The sequence below is a fragment of the Orbicella franksi genome, chromosome 11 (assembly GCF_964199315.1).
Source record: "Orbicella franksi chromosome 11, jaOrbFran1.1, whole genome shotgun sequence".
Classification (NCBI taxonomy): Eukaryota; Metazoa; Cnidaria; class Anthozoa; order Scleractinia; family Merulinidae; genus Orbicella; species Orbicella franksi.
In genome coordinates, this window is record NC_138155.1 from 18,595,098 (window position 1) to 18,612,647 (window position 17,550).

The following is a 17,550-nucleotide window of genomic DNA, read 5'->3' on the forward strand; positions in this document are numbered from 1 at the left end:
TTCTCTATGTTTTTTTCATCAAAAATTGTTAAGGGTAAACTTATATCTTTAAATACGAGAGGCATCAGCAACTTTCGAAAAAGACAGATGATATTTACTTGGCTTAGAAAACAAAACCGCATATTGTTTTCCTGCAGGAAACACATTCCACTCAAGGGAATGAAGTTACGTGGAAAAGAGAATGGGGTGCTACATTGTTTTGCTCTCGTGGGGCTAAACATGCGAGAGGGGTGGCAATTCTAATCAGGAATAATTTTGATTGTACAGTTGAAAATCCATTGTTGACTCTAATGGTAGATTTATTACGCTTAAAGTTCTTCTAAGTGGAGAACCTGCTTGTCTAGTTAATGTTTACACTCCAAATCGGGATAATGAATTGGTTACCTTTTATTGGTCACTTTTGCAAACCATTGTGAAAAACAATTTGGACGAAATTGAAAATATCATTGTTGGAGGAGACTTCAACTGTCCTTTAAAACCAGTCATTGACAAAAGAGGTGGCAGGAAATGACGGTCTACCTATAGATTTCTATAAGACTTTCTGGAATTTCTTGGGGGATCCTTTAGTTGAATGCTTCAATGCATCTTCTGTACAAGGAGAAATGAGCCCTTCACAAAGACAGGCTGTAATCACATTAATTAAGAAAAAGGACCAAGATTGTTGTGATCTTCAAAACTGGAGGCCAATTTCCCTTTTGAATGTCGATACAAAGATAACCTCAAAAGTTATTGCAGAAAGAATGAAAAGTCTATTACCTAAATTAATACATTATAATCAGTCAGGATATATCCCGGGCAGAAACATCAGTGAGAATATACGCTTAATTCTTGGTATAATGGACTATACAAGCGCTAAGAAATTACCTGGAATTTTACTTTTTATTGACTTTGAGAAAGCATTCGACAGTTTGGAATGGACTTTTCTAGAAAAATGTTTGAATGAATTCGGTTTTGGGCCAGATTTTATAAGATGGATAAATATTTTCTATAAAGATATTCAAAGTTGTATTATAAACAATGGCCTTTGCTCTCACTACCTTAGGATAGAGCGTGGAGTTAGGCAGGGGGACCCTTTTCTACCTACCTTTTTGTCTTTGCTGTTGAAATCCTAGTGATTGCTATATGAAACCAAGACGATATTAAAGGAATAAAAATAAACAATTTAGAAACTAAACTGCTGCAGTTCGCTGGTGACACAACCGTTGTTTTATCAGATTTAGATTGCACACAAGCTTAGTTTGTATTGCTTGATTGTTTTGAGTAAGTTTCTGGACTAAAACTTAACGTTGTGCAAACAGAAGCAATGTGGATCGGCTCCCTCCAGAACTGTGAAAATGAACCACTTGGAGACAAATGGAAAACTTGCGTTAAGTTTTTAGGAATTTCATTATATATGATGAACAGATACCGGTGGAGAAACATTTTAAGCAAAGGCTGAAAAAAATCAGAAATGCAATAAATTTATCAAAGTCAAGGGGTTTGTCAATTCATGGCAAGGTCAATATTATAAAAGCAATTCTTCTTCCAAAACTAATATACCCAAGCTCGGTGATAAGCACTCTGTCTGAAGTTATAAAAGAATTTATCAATTTACTTGTTCATTTTTTATGGAATGGGAAAGATAAAGTTATTCGAAGTTCAACGTATGCACCCTATGAGCAAGGTGGCCTCAAAGTGATAGATTATGAAACCATGATAAAAGCGTTGAGGTTGAGCTGGCTAATGCAAATAACGGATGAGGACTCGTCAGGTTTCTGGAAGTCTTACCTTAACTATCTTTTGGATAACAAAGAAATCAAAATCAATGGTTAAAGTGTTTTTTAATAAGCATTATTTTAATATGATTACTAAATATACAAATGATCTGCTCTTTGACAAGTCAAATATCGAGTCTTTTAATGTTCTCAGAGGTGACAGGCCTAAGGCAATCTATTCCTTTTAAGTTGTGTGCCAACATACCAAATTTTAGGGTGATTCTTGATTTGGAAAGTCTTAAATGTCATGACTATTATTGTTTTCTTATAAAACAAAAATTGGAAAAGCCAAGTAAATGAGTTAAGCTAAAGAGCGAATTTAGCCTAGATGACAAGCAAGTTTCGAGGCATTTCTTTTGCCAGTGAATGTTGCTAACGAACCATATCTACGCTCCTTTCAGTACAAAGTGTTGAATTCTGTTCTGTTTACCTATGACCGCCTGTGTAAAATAGGATACGTTTCTGATCCCAACTGCACATTCTGTCATCAGCTAACAGAAACCATATCTCATATTTTGTTTGGTTGTTCTTTTTCAAATTCTTTTTGGCATGAGGTTAATGAAAAACTTTTGAGTAAAATCAAGAGTTGCAGAAGCCTCTTGCTTACATATTGTGATGTTATTGTTGGGTCTTTTGAGGAGGAGATGGATCTATTTAACTACATAGTAATTTTAGGAAAATCTTTCTTGTGGACTTGTCGATGTAAAGAAACATTACCTTTCTTGAATCACTTTTGAAGAATCTTGGTAATTAAATATGAAACTAAAAAACATATATATTTCAAATTGAATAAAACGAATTTGTTTAAAGAAAAGTGGAAGATTTTTGAGGAAACAATTTTATCTAATAATTAAAGTCAGAAAACGCTACTATTAAGGAAAATTGTTAAGTTAAATAAGTATGTAGAAAAGAATTGACATTATCTATTTTCATAATTAATTCAATATGGTGTCATTGTTAACTTTTGTAACCAAACTTTATTCATTCTTCTGTACATTAATTGTTGAAAAAAGAATTGTACTTGTTGTAATTGTGGAAATAAATAAATTAAAAACAAAGCCAAAAAAAAGTGTGCAAAATTTCATATTCCATTAGTTTTTAATGACACAATGCACAATAGTACAATTTATTTATTTAGCCTGTTGTATATACACGAAGGCCCTTGCGACACTCCAACTTTGTTATTATAGGTCTTAGCTAAAGTTTAGTCTTAAGGATGTTTACGCTAATTATTGTTTCTGTGCATCCTTATGGTGCACACAAATTCACTCACCTCGTCATGCATGAGAGTGCGCGCTAAGTAATAAAATGAACAATGATAGTGCAAATGGCCATTGCTACAGCTTTGCCTGGCTTTTACGATCTTGGACCTTCAGTGACCCCTACTTTTCTTTCCAGAAACAGATTTTATTTACAATTATCTCCATTTTGTCCAAAAATGAACAAAAAATCAATGTGGGAAGGTAAAAAAAAAATCAAGATTTCTGTCCACGAGACATTGATTCCTACCATCTTGAGGCTGCAAGACGCGTGAAACTATGGTCGCTAAATGTGAACTTGCTCTTTAAGGAACCTCACCAATTGATTAAATTCACTTAATAGGTCTACTTAAATAATATTTGGAAGAGAACATTTCACTTCAAAGATCTAATTGCAACATTTTGGGGCTTATAAACACTGTGGCCTTATTCGCTAACGAAGCCCGATTTTTTCAGATTTAGGGTGTTCCTCCAGGCATGTTCCCTCCAAAATGAAGTCGGTGACCCCCACTTTTTTTAAATTTCTGACATAACTAACTCATAATCTTACAGTGGTAAAAGTCTCAGTTTTACTTACTTTATATTGTGAAGCACATTTGAACATTTTATGGAATTTACCCTATATATAATATTTTGTATTATTATTATTATTATTATTATTATTATTATTATTATTATGTTGGAAAATGTTTGCGCGAACGTCCTTAAGCTGAAAAGACATACAACAGTTACTTAAAAACCTGATTAATCATAGCTGCATTAATTCAATTGTTATGAACAGAGGGCAAGATGAATGTGCAGCTGAGCAAAGAGTACAAATACATGTATACTTGTGTACAACTGAAATCATCAAAACACAGCATTTACCTTCTTAAATTCTCTATAATATGCCTTGAGGGATCCCTCTGTAATGAACAAGAAAAGACGTTAGTACAAGGACAACAATTTGATGTACACATGGCTTAATGTATAGGTGACTTAATGTACTAGGCAGGATTCCACTCACCTAATCTTCCCCCAGAATAATCATCTGACAGAGAATTTTCTTTGATAGCTTCCTAAGAAATTAATTGAAAGGTTCTTATCACAAAGTGAAATCAAAATCAAACATTCCTGCAATGTCAATCAAGAAAAAAAACAGCGATGAAAATAATTTTCGTGAAATGCATGTAACTGTCTTACTGTAGGAGCGACTGAATTTCAAGTTAAGGTTACAACATTATAAAGTTTATATTTTGTGCAATATGCAAAACTGTTCCTAACAATGACCGTAGACCTTTCAAATCATACAATCACAATACAAACTACTGAACTTAAGTCATTTTGAAGTCAAAACTATTTCCCTTGGATCATGTGCATGTATACATTGTAGGTTAACTGAATCATTTACGTGTGCTATCAGGTATTTCAAGTTTCTCAGTTATTTCAAATTCCTAGATGTGCAGATACATACTCCGTAGACTGTTTTTTGTAACTGTAGTGTAATTTTAATTGTTGAAATTGTTTGAGCAAATTAAAAAAAAAGAAACACTCCTACAATCCCAGACAAAAAAGTTGGGACACGAGGTAAGTTCTCCTCTCCCCCCACTTACAATGTTGATAACAAAGTGATTTTTTTTCCCTTTTTATTAGTTCAAATTCCATTGATAACGTAACAGGATTAAAAACATAACATATTAAGAAAATGTCAGCGAAAACACAGGTATGGTCGTTTCATCACACTTATATCTTGTCTAGCAACCAATAAAATTAATCTTGTGTTGTAACCGAGTTTTTATAGTAGCTACATGTATATTATTATTTATTGCCATGTGTTTTCATGTTAAATGCTGACTTATTTTGAGCTCCTGCCACTCATCTTTTCAAACATTTTTCTTTTCCCCAGAGAGTTCGAAAGAGTGGGATTCAGCTGTACAATTACCTTTCGCTCAAATTCCTTTCCTCTCTTTAGTGCATCCTTTTGCAGACTCTCCAAGTTCCTTTTTTTATTTACTTCTTTTAATCTGCTCTGCTTTCTTCTTTCATTTGCCTCTTCTTGCTAAGATGGATCATGATATAAAATTGTAATTAAAAATACTGTGACATTTTTTTTACTATAAAAGCTTTAGAGCAGTACCATACTTCAAAAGGTAACTGTCAATCCACATAGAGCATACAATCCTGTTGGAAACATTTTGAATGCAATCTGAGAACTTGCTTGAATCTCTAAATGTCTTTGCTTCCTCAAATCTAAGACAAACACAGAGCAAAGTCGAAAGGGTTTTTTTTTCACAACTTCGAGGAAGTCAGAGAATTTTATACCCTTTTAAAAATCACTTGTCATTATATGAATGTACCATTACCCTTAACTGGTATGCACCATCCAGCACCCGCTCATGCTCCCCTTGCTGTCTTCAGATGTGCAAATCTTTACAAAACCCTCCCACAGCTCCCAAATGTCATCGCAGAATCTCGCTAAAATGCTTACGACCTTAGCTTGCAACATTTTGTTTTCGTTTGGAGATCAGACAATTTCAAACATGCAAGAAAAAAACTGTTTGTCCTGTTTTGTGGAAGCAAAGAAAATTAGAAACTCAAGTGAATTTTCAAATAATGCATTCAAAATGATTGCACTAAGAGCTTCCTCCCTTGTCACATTATATAAACCAGAAACAATTTTGCACAGCATGAAAAGACAGAGGCACGAGTTTAATGCTATATAGTGTTTTGCAGAACATGTAAATTGATTGTAGGTAACAGTTTTCCCTGTAAGTTCTCCATTTTCCCTTTAATAAGTTTTCCTTTTTAACTTCAAGAAAAGTTTCTGTTAGGACATTCCTATTAGTTGATGAAAATTCTACATGTTTTCTTTGTACATGGTGCAAAATGACCTGATTAAGCATGAATTGAGATTTAATTCATGTTTTGTGGCACAAGCAATAACTTCCCTGGTTGTAGAGTGTCTTTAATAATGTTAAAAATTATCATGATCAATTGACCAAACATAACTTTGACTTGACTATTGATTAGAAAAAATTAATAGCTATATAGATATACTGGTAATAAATATATCTCTACTTTTGGGGAGGGGGGGGGGGAGCAGGTTGGCTTGTTATTTTCAGGATTTAATGTTGGCCATAATTTTTTAACCTCATTTTCAAGCGAGGGCGAGTGCACTTGGGGGCTCAGTACTTTAGGAATGCTACAGTATTTCAGTATTATTCTATACCATCTTCAGACCATACTACATACATAGCACACGGATTTTAAATTCCTTAAAGTAGCAATTGTGAGTGCATTGTGCCGCCCACAGACACAATCCATAGATAATATAGGGAAAGGGTTAGGAAGGCCATTAAACATCAAAGAAGCAAACAAACAGGCTAAGATTTATATTGAAAGGTCCCTGACCCTGCAAATATTTTGTTTATGTTCATTGACTTTACGCATGAATAACATTATTGCAATGCTTCTATTGGTTAGTTGTATGAGCACACATAACCACCTTTTGCATTTTGCCAGGTTTTTGGCAGGTAAAGGTAAAGTCTGCATATGAGCCAAGTGGCCCACCAGGCTGGAGCTTATCATGGTTTCCATAGCATGAAGTGACTAGGACTATTTCTAATCCCCCCTGGACGGGATGCTAGTCCACTGCAGGGTTACCCCCAGCATTAAGTTCGCCGGTACCCATTTATGCACCTGGGTGGAGAGAGGCACTGTGAGAGTAAAGTGTCTTACCCAACAACACAACACAATGTCCCTGGCCAGGGCTCGAACCCAGTCCGCTCAATCCAGAGACAAGCGCACTAACCATGAGGCCATCACGTAGGGTCAACCCCCATAACACGCAACAAAAACAGACAACAAAGAACTTTGCCAGGTTTCATAACCATTCCCTCAATTAACTATGCACAATCCAATTATTCAGATTAACCTTTATCCTTCATGTACTGACATTATCAACAGGTACACAATGTATAATGGGTTTAGTACAATTATACTTTCATGTCATGATCAATGTTGTAAATTATCTTTTTTAACTTCATATTTTTGACACAACAAAAACAAGCTTTTAACAAAACTAGTAAGATTTTCTAAGCAGTTTTGAACTTGTGCACTTTCAAGAGTGAAAAAATTTGAAACAGTAAAATTGCTGACTTTGATTTAATCAATGCAACCAAATTTAATTTTTGCCCAGACAAATTTCTTTATGGATTTTTGTCTGATAGAATTCTTATTCCCATAATGATGATGTAATCTGAGTACAGTGGAACCTCTACTAGGGGACACCTCCCACAGGTGGACAACTCCCAATAGCAGACACTTAAGTAATGGTCCCAGCCACATTTGCACACTCCATTTTTGACCTCCTTAAAGCAGACAGCTCTCTTAAATGGACACTTTTTCTGGTCCCCAAGGTGTCTGCTTATGGGAGGTTGGACTGTAGATTACAATTTCCTGCATTACCAGATGGGTGCTCAAGTTTGTCTAGGAAAGCCTTCTTACTAAGCATAACTAACTAAATACAAAGAATTACTTTTTGATGCAATTATTTTATGCTATAAAGCATAACTGTTAGTAACAAAGGTGAAATGATGAAAATGAAAAAAAAATTCTCTTTGTTATGTTAGTGGACAGTGGTTGTCAGCATGTGCATATCAACTTTGTTCCCAGCTTTGATTATTGTTAAATAAATCTTCATGAACTTATATGAACATGTAAGCCAAACTATTATTATATTAATATGTATTTGCTAATAGTTTCCTCATTTAAAACTCTGAAATGTCCACAGCCTTGTGAAATGAGCATACATGTGCATAAGTATACATACCCTTCTTTTCTTTTCCTCTGCCTGTTTAAGTATATCCTCTTTAAAAGGGAAAAGATTAGGAATCCCTGGATCTTTCTTCTGTTCTGAAATAATATCATCAAGATGCAGTTTGTGTCACAGTCAAACCTCAATTATCCAGACTCGTTGGGACTAGACGAAACAGTCCGGATAATCGAGGGACCGGATAATCGAAAATATGAATATTAATGAAGAACAAAACTGTTTAAATAAAGTAACATTTAATCGTGAAACAACACTTTTACAAATCGTTTGGAAAACAAAATGGTCTACTGTATAACTTGAACCACTCAACTCTGAGCTAATCAGAACTCATTCAAGAGTTCTTCATTAGTTACAACGCGTGTGAGCGCTGCTTTTGCTCTTCAAAAGCAAAACAAACTTGCTTTTGACTGCACTTTTCAATGCTATAGTTTTAAAAAGAATATTGCTACGGATCTTGATCATGACTAATAAATATTCATGACAAAATTGGGACTAGAGAAAAAGTACGGATAATTGAGAAATCCAGATAATCAAGGTACGGATAATCGAGGTCCGACTGTAAAAGATTATCGTAAGTGAAAAACGTTTTTAAGGTTAAACTAACTATGGCTTCTTATATATTTAAAAATGTTCAAGAAAGAATTCTTCCTAAAGGAGCATAAACTACATGTATAGGCTTGCTTTGTTTTAGGTGACAAACCATTCAACAAGGTAGCTCCTCAGTAGGCAAAGTTCTTTTCTGAGTGCTTCTCATTTGGTCTTGGAATAAAAAGGTTATTATGTCTAGATTCCCAGAGATTATATATGTAGCTGGCGTTTGGAAAGATGAATTTTTCTGAAACGTGTTTGGGGACCTGTTTAATCATAGTCTTGTACATAACTTATCTCGCGCATCACTTAAGCTTGATCAGTTAAGATCACAAAGAATCTGAGAAAATCTAACATCCCAGACAGATCACGCAAGAGGCCCTATTTTGGAACCTTTCTAGCTTGAGACTGAGGAATTAACCAATAAATTTACCAATACATCCCCACGCAGCACTACAATAATCAAAGAGTGGTAGACTGAGAGATATATAAATTGATGTCAAGATATTTTAGGGAAGTATTGGTTTCAGTCTTCTAAAGGCAACAAAAACTTTTTCCACCTCAATTAAATGGCTTTCGAGATAAGGGAGTCCCAGGAGAGGGGTTCACCTAGATGGCCTCCGAGGCATTTATAATATTCATGACCAGGTTCTGCTTTGATGTCAATCAAGACTAATGACAAGTTGATTGAGAAGCAGTGATATTTTAAGTCAGGTCCAGATGAACACACATTTTGTCTTGACAATGTTAAAGTGAAGACAATTAGCATGTAGCCATTGTTTGAAAGCGATTAAGTCATGACTTAATGCTGAAGAGAGCACTTCATGATTTGTTACATGAAGCAGAAAAGTGAGATCTACATCATCAGTATACATTCAAGCAATTGAGAGAAGATTGCAGTTAAGTTAGTCATTAATAGCTAATAGAAAAACAGGGAACCAAGTACCTTGGGGTACTCCACAGTGCAAAGCACAGGATTCTGACTTAACATTGTTTAGCAACATAACCTGCATTCTCTGAGAAAGATAGTTTCTGCACAACTATAGAGCGCTATCCTTGAAACCATACAGTTCTCAGAAGGATTTCATGGTCAGTGGTATCAAATGCCTTTTTAAGATCAATGAAAAGAGTAACATTTGTTGAACCATTATTGATGTTAAGATACCAGTTATCCATGGCATCAAGAAGAGCAGTCAGAGTAGAGTGGAGTGGTCTACAACCAGACTGGAACTTAATTGGTAAGAAGATCATAATCACTAAGGGACTATGCCATTATAATTGTCAGGATGCAGGGCTCCAAAATGAGCCTAACATAGAGAAATATTATGTTGTGCCCGATACTTGTATGCCTGGTTAAAAAAAAGCTTTGAATTCTCAAATTATATATTTTTCAAGCAGTTGCTCTACCACCCCAGCCAAACAGATACAAAGTTGGCGTAGTAGCTAACCAGCTTTACCAACTTAATAAAGATAATGATAATGAAGTCAATACCAGACACAACTTGGTCCTACCCATTTTCCCGTGTTTGGCGCAGGTTACAAATGTTTGGTACGTGTGTTCTCATTGCTTTGGTATGGAGTTCATGACACTCAACCAAAACCAACAACTATTACCTATCTGCAAAATTTTAAATTTCCATAAGAATAAAATCATACTTTTTGATTTTCCATTAAGTTTGGCCTCCTTCCTTTGTTTTCGAAGATGTTCCCTAACCTGCAAGGAGAAAAGTGGAAATGTTAACCTGAAGCTTTCAGTGGTCTTCCCGAAGTCAGTCAATGCAAGATCCTCGACCATACGTTCTACTAGGATGTCTATCGAACCATGCTTTCGACCAAAAGACAAGCGAATTTCGAGCAGTAACAGATGTCGAGTAGCAGTATCTCTAAACAATCCAGACTATCGTTACTCGTGTACAATCAAGCTTAAGCTTAACTTTCCAAATAACTATACCAGGACACTTATTCTACGCTTTTAGGGGATCTTTAATATTCCAACAATGCAGAAACCTTTCGCTGTATTTTGTATCGCTTGTGAGCTGTCATCCTCTTGCTCTGTTTTTCTGTAAGAAAGACTTTACATTAGCACCATAAAAATACACTGAGCGGAAGTGAGAAAACCAGAACTTACTTGGTCGAACCATGCTAAATGTTCTGCTCCCTTACCACGTGAAGGTGTTTCGACAATATGGCGGACTAGTTTCCAGTCTTCCAGCGATAACAAGCCCGTGACGTAATGTTAGGGACTCTGAAATTGGTTTAGGTAGCCTGCGTCGCAGACAGTCTAAACCGCCGGTATAGTCCGGAGATTTTGTGACACGTCCGGCTGCAACGCAGGCTAGGATTTAGGGAGTTTGAGAAAACGACGGCGACGTCGTCACGTCGAGGATAACGTCGATTTAAAAAATGAGTTTATATTTTACCTACGAATCTCGTGGTACTATAGAGTCATTTAATTTGTTTATCACTGTCAAAGTTATCACGAAACTGAATCTAGGACACATCGATTAATTCGCAATAAAAATAATTTAAAAAATTAGCCGTCGTGGTTCACGTTCTCCAGACAACGCAGAATTTGGTCATTTCACGTTGTTGAAATGTACCAAGAATTACAACTCACGTGCACAGTCATTGTTCTGCTTATTAAACCTTTTGTTTAGTGACGTTGCCAGTGGCGGATCCAGACCTTGAGTTAAGGGGGAGAAGGGGGGGGGGGGCGGTTTTGTTTTGCTTGCCCTGCCGGCTTTTCTTCCTTCTGTGGTTTCTTCTTTTCTTACCCAAAGTAAGGGGGGACCGGCCCCCCCGGGCCCCTCCCCTAGATCCGCCACTGGTTGCAGTTGCCGTCGCCGTCGTGGTTTTCTTAAACTCCAACATAACTTGGCGGTAACTTTCTGCTAAATTTAATGTAAATGTTCACCCCTATAATCGGAAATCATCCGAAAGAAACTTTTATGACTACAACAAGGCTGACTGGTCATGCTTAAATGAATTGTTTGAACACATTGTACGTTTCTTTTAAATGATGCGAATGAAGTTTGGAGTGCGTGGACCGATTTATCTTTTACCGCCGTTGACGAGTGTCTTCCAAAAAAGAAAAAGAAGCGAAATCGCCGGTTCCCTTGGATTTCAGCTGAGATAATTAAAATAGTACAGAAAAAGAAGCGATTGTACAAAAAAGCTAAGATTAGTAATAATGATGAATCGTGGTCCACTTACAAAAAGGCGAGTAATTTGTTGAAGAAAGAATGCAACAAGGCCCGCTGGGAATACCTTGATAAATTCGCAAACGATATGAACGACAATAGGCCCTTTGCAGCTGGGGTCACTTGACCAAATTTTTCCTAGAAAATTTTTATTTTTTAATGGGCTATAACTTGAAGAATGCCAGAAATGGAAAGAGCGCATCGAAAAAACCAAATGGCCAAGTTTGAGACCCCTGGCAGTAAAGAGTAAGTTTATATGACCGTTTGAATTTTCGGAAAATTTAGAGAATTTGTATGGAAAATGCTGCTGGAGAGCAAGACCTTGGTCTCCAACAACTTTTTCCATACAATTAAATATTCTTATTCTTTTAAAAATTCAGACCATCATAAAATCTCATTCTTTAATGATGGGGGCCTCAAACTTGGCCATTTTGATTATTTTCGACATGCTTTTTCCATTTCTGGCATTCGTTAAGTTACAGCCCATAATTTTATGAAAAATAAGTCACGTAATGGCGTGGCTGTAAAGGGCCTACAGCGAACACAGGCCTTTTTGGTATTACGTTCAGTCCAGGCGTAAAGGATCAAATGATCTAATTGTTATAAAGCTGGCCAATGGCAATGTGCTAACAAACGAAGGTGACATTGCTGAGTGCATGAATGAATATTCTGCTTCCGTTTTTAAAGCCGAAAACTTTGATAATCTTCCATTATTTGATCAAGTTATCAAAGACAAGGATCTTAGTCTTCTACACTGTTCACCTAAGGATGTTAGCAAGATTCTAAGCGAGTTGAAACCTCGTAAATCTCCTGGCCCGGACAGTATACGTCCCATGATCTTAAAGAAATGCGCTGGATCCTTGGCTCCATCACTTAGGGATGTTTTTAATGCGTCTCTTGTATCAGGCATGTTACCACACAACTGGTAAAAAACGATCGAAAGAACTATCGCCCTGTCTCACTAACATCGGTGGTGTGCAAAGTGTGTGAAATGATAGTAAGACCGCAGCTTGTTCAGTTTCGGATTACAAACGAGGTCTTTATTCCGGAGCAATTTGGCTTCCCGAAAGGGAAATCTTGTCTCTCTCAATTATTATCTTCGTTTCACGATTGGGCCCGCGAGAGAAACAAAGGCTTGACAACTGATGTTATCTTTTTAGACCTTTCAAAAGCGTTTGACTCGGTGCCACCTGAACGCCTTTTGACAAAGATACACGCATATGGTATCCAAGGTCCACTCCTGTCTTGGCTTAGATGTTTTCTCACCAATCGATACCAGCGTGTTGATTGTTCTGCGGGGACATCATTCATCTTGGACTTGCGTTTTCATTTATATTAATGATATTTCAAGAAATATTATGTCAAACACAAAACTCTTTGCAGATGATATGAAGGTGTATAGGATACTCAGGGATACTAAGGAAAATGTAGAAGAGCTACAGAAAGATCTTACTCGCCTGGAATCTTAGAGCAATGACTGGCAGCTGAAATTCAACACTGATAAATGCGAAGCGATACGCATTTCTAAAAAGAATGATTACTCAAGTCCTCAATATCATCTAAACAGTTGAAAGCTGTATCTGAAGTTAAGGATCTCGGAATCTACATTACTTCGAACCTGTCATCGAGTATGTAAGCTAACAAATGCGCAAATAAGGCAAATAGTGAGCTTGGATTCATAAGGCGAACGGTAGGTCCTAAAAATCCTGAGTTGTATTCAAAACTTTATTAGAGCCTAGTACTTCCGATACTCGAGTACTGCTCTCCAGTTTGGTGTCCGCACCTTAAAAAAGACTCAAACACCTTGAAGAAAGTACAACGTAGAGCATCCAAATGTGCCCGTGATGATATTGGGCAAGACATGCCCTACGAAGAACGCCTAAAGCTCCTTAAATGGCCAACACTTGAACAAAGAAAGATTATTTTCGTCGCTTATCGAGTGTTATAAGACAATAAATAGACTTAATGGACTTGATCCCTCGGCATTTTTCACGTTTGCTTATGATTTTCGGCCCTTCGAGAGCTAATCACAGTTTTAAACTTAAGTTTGCATCAGCAACTTTGAATAGTTTTAAACATTCTTTTTTTATACGCGTAACTGATAAGTGGAATAATCTGCCAAGGGAAATTGCTGAGGCAGAAAACTTGAATATTTTTAAGAACAGACTGAGACGTCATCTTGCACATTCAGTTCTAGTGAACACTAAGTTCTTTTATTGTGGGATGTATTATATATATAGTTAGTATTTTAAACAGCTGTAAATAATTGATGTCTTAATTTATTTTATTATCAGGAGATAAACTAGAAAGGGCTAACCTCTTTTATCTCCTTTTTCACTTTCCTATTGATTTGTGAATAAACAGTTATCATCATCATCATCATCATCATTATCATTGTCATCATTATCATTATTATTATTGTTCTTATAAACACTTAAAACACTAATCGGATCGGTTAATTAATGATGAAAAACTTGTTATTTGCAGTTACTCGCTAGAGCGAAACATTGCCTTTACTATTTTAGGAGCGCTTCTGTATATTTATAAATCATTACATTATTATACTTTATTTCTATTTCCTGTATATTCTGTTATTCTATTCTGTGGTGGTGGCCAACTCGGAAGCTTTGCTCCTTTGGCCACTACACACTTTTTTTCTGGTTCAATCTAATTTTGTATTTGTTTTATTTCTCATTTTGTATTTCTGCTAACCAAAAACGATCTTTTATGTAAATGAAATACGTGGAAATAAAATGTATTCCGGCTAACTTGAACTTCTTCAAATCATGAACTAGGATATTAGTTTCTACACTTGTTTCTTAAGAAAAAGTATCATCTTGAAGCTGTTGAAGTTGAGAAAGGTAAATTAACCACTGTACATTCTCGTCTCCAAAGGCCACGCTCCTTTTGGTCAGCACCAAGAATAGCGACCTCTGGAAGTCCGCGACCTCTGGAAGTCAACACTGAAAGTCCGCAATTAACGGAATTCCCGTCACTTTGCGCATGCTCAGGGTCAAGTCTGACAAATCTGATTGGCTAAGACTAGGAAACCAATTCTCTACGCATGCTCAGAAAATTGGACCTTCCCAGAGGTCCTGATTCTTGGTGCTGACCAAAAGGAGTGTGGCCTCTGGGGACGAGAATGACCACTGTCAATCTCGTTCCCAGAGTCTTCGTTCCCCTTGACCAGCGGTCGCAAAACGAGAGCTCTGGGAGCAACCATTTTGAAATAACCGAATTCTGGTGATTCTGCTCATCCAAGTGGTATTCATTCACACCTCGCAAGTACAAAATCAACCTCACCCGCATTCTCACCTGTGGATACTTCCGTTTTTATAAGTTGCTATTAAAGATCTGAGAAAGCTCCTGTTGAAAAATGGTTACCCTCGAGGTGTTATCACGTTCAGCATTAACGATGTATTGAACAAAAATAAAAGCAAGCCAAATAACCCTGTTCAAGCTACAATTCCCAAAAAAGATATCTTAATCCTGTTATCCTACTTAGGTCTTCACAGTAACCAAGTCACGAAACGTCTGAAATCCTGCCAGTGTGTATACATTTCTACTCTTTCGCCAATCTCAAGATCACATTCCAACTGAAACATACGCCGCATCAAATCTTACTTTCCATACAAAGATCGCTTGAGCCGCTCACAGGGGTCCAAAGTCATCTGTAAAGCTGGTTGCTGGGGCTGTGATGAATTTTAGTTTGGCAAAACAAAACGAAGACTCCATGACAGGAAAACAGAACATTTCAAGGCCCGGGAAAACTGACTTTCATTGCAAAATTAAAGAGACTTTCATCATTGAAGAGCTAAAGCCTTCCGTTAACCCTTTGACTGCCAACGACACATACACGCGTACTGAGTGGTCGTGCTCTTTGTACCACTTGCGACGTCATCAATTTAAATGTCACCAGATATTCTTGATAAGCAGATAGGAGAGCTAGGATAGATCTAACTGCACAACAGGCGGTTTTGGATATCGACGGCATAAGGCTGGAGTAGCAAATTGAAAAACAATGTTATCATGTGCAGTTCTGGTGGAGAAATGTACTTAATCTTGGGGAAATCTAAGTTTTTGGTTAAAAAAAAAGAAAAAAAAAGCTATTTAGTGTCCTGGCAGCCAAAAATCTGATTTAGCCGTTAAAAAAGGCAATTTTTGTGAAAATTTGGCAGTCAAAGGGTTAATGTATATAGCCTGCTTTGATATTTGGCTTTGGCAATAAAAACTGCTAAGACCAAACTTCAGTAACACTGTCTTTCATAAATCAAGACGGATACAAGTTATTTTTCCGAGTTGAGCACACTCGCTACGGTCCCTGGTCTATAAGCTAATGACAGTAAATGCTGTCCAGTCAATTGAGAGTGTGATGGAGGCCTTTCCACAAATGTCCGGGTATTTTTTGGGATATTTAGAAATTTCCGAGATATTTAGAAAATATTAAAATTTAGGGATATAGTCGAACCTCCGGTTGCGACCACCTCTCGTAAACGACCAGTTTTCCAAAATACCAAAATTTTCCAAGTCAACTCACTATATTTGGAACCTCTTGTAAGCGACCACCTCTCGTAAGCGACCGCGACCACTTTTAGAGCTAAAATTGTGAATTTTTCCTTATTTTTTAAACCTCCCGTAAGCGACCACTTGACAGATAATGGAGCGAAAAATGGTTAATAAAGTTTTGTAAGGCCCAGTTCAGACGCCGAACTTTTCATGAACCGAACCAAATACATTGAATTAAGTACACGAAAAGTTCGGCGTCTGAATCAGTTAAGAACGGCTATTTGAATTTGGAACGGCCCAGCCATTCTTCCCGCCTAGCTCAGCCGGGAATTTCGGCTTTGGAATGGCTTTGATTCAGACGTCGAACCGAACCGAACCTAATGCATAAATCATTGTAACGTATTGTTCAAGTAGTTTTCACTTTGCCTGAAAATCGCTGACATTTCGATGTGATTTGGTTTAAACCAAATAAAGTTCGGCGAATTAAGTTCGACGTCTGAATCAACAGGTGTACTTTTGATAATTTGGGTCGGTCCAAAGTCGAATTAAGTTCAGCTCATGAAAAGTTCGGCGTCTGAACTGGGCCTAACCTGGCCGCGGCCGCACTAGAGAGCTAACCGGGTTATTTCTAATTAATTAATTACGGTTAACCGGGTTATCGAAAAATCGTGATGCGGCCGCTAATTTCGGCTGTTCATGGAGCTTAAACCGGGTTTACGGTTACCATGGAAATTAATCGATGAACAATAGATCTTTTAACCGGGTTAGGTTAATTTTAAACCACCTTTTTCCGTGCTTTAACCCAGGTTAGTGGTCTCTTATTAGCAGTCTGATCAGCGCTGCACGAAAGCGAGTGTTTCTTTTTGCCATAAATGGCGACAGAACACTACAAAGGACGTGAAAAGAGTCGAAGCTCATTCGAAAGTGCTCTCTAAAAAAGTCATGCATGGCAGGATTCCTATGGATTTCCCCAAACCATCGCTGGTCTCTCGGATATACCCAGACTCGAGGACGATTTGACGGCGATGGAGAACACTCCTGACTCTGACGTTTGCGCGAAATTAACATCATGTTTGAAAGAACTGCCTTAGAAATTTGCGTAGTGCGCATTAGAAGGAAGAGGGACTGCCTTAGCTGTGAGTGGAGAGAAAGGAAACGAAAACAAAGAAAAAGAATCGAGAATATAACAACAGACTGAACGGGGTCCTCGAAGTCTGCCATTTTGTTGGTTTATCTCATGACGTCAATTGAGTTTAACCCACTTCATAACCCATTTCAGTGCGACCGCTCATAAAATATAACCCCGTTATTTTATTATAACCAACCTTTAACCGAATTAAGTTGTTTAGAATTTTTAACCAGGTTTCTAAAAAATAAACCCAGTTAACTCTCTTAGTGCGGCCGCAGCCAATTACATTCCTCGGTAGTAC

General features: G+C 37.1%; 2 protein-coding genes across 2 annotated transcripts in view; one reads left to right on the forward strand and one right to left on the reverse strand.

Moving 5' to 3' along the window:
- LOC145502165 (guanine nucleotide-binding protein-like 3 homolog) overlaps nt 1-10,616 on the reverse strand; it is a 36,542-nt gene extending 25,926 nt beyond the window's left edge. Inside the window, exons 1-7 of the mRNA XM_081481432.1 lie at nt 10,543-10,616; nt 10,422-10,474; nt 10,071-10,128; nt 7,824-7,906; nt 4,935-5,051; nt 4,020-4,071; nt 3,881-3,918 (exon numbers count right to left, since the gene is read on the reverse strand). Of these exons, the coding sequence (XP_081337558.1) occupies nt 3,881-3,918; nt 4,020-4,071; nt 4,935-5,051; nt 7,824-7,906; nt 10,071-10,128; nt 10,422-10,474; nt 10,543-10,555 (414 nt within the window). The 5' untranslated portion in view covers nt 10,556-10,616. The remainder of the gene's footprint in view (nt 1-3,880; nt 3,919-4,019; nt 4,072-4,934; nt 5,052-7,823; nt 7,907-10,070; nt 10,129-10,421; nt 10,475-10,542) is intronic.
- Nucleotides 10,617-11,828: 1,212 nt separating this feature from the next.
- LOC145502166 (uncharacterized) lies at nt 11,829-12,543 on the forward strand. Its single transcript, XM_081481433.1, has 2 exons — nt 11,829-11,860; nt 12,144-12,543. The coding sequence occupies exons 1-2, from the start codon at nt 11,829-11,831 to the stop codon at nt 12,541-12,543; spliced, it is 432 nt and encodes a 143-aa protein (XP_081337559.1).
- The last annotated feature ends 5,007 nt before the right edge of the window (nt 12,544-17,550 follow it).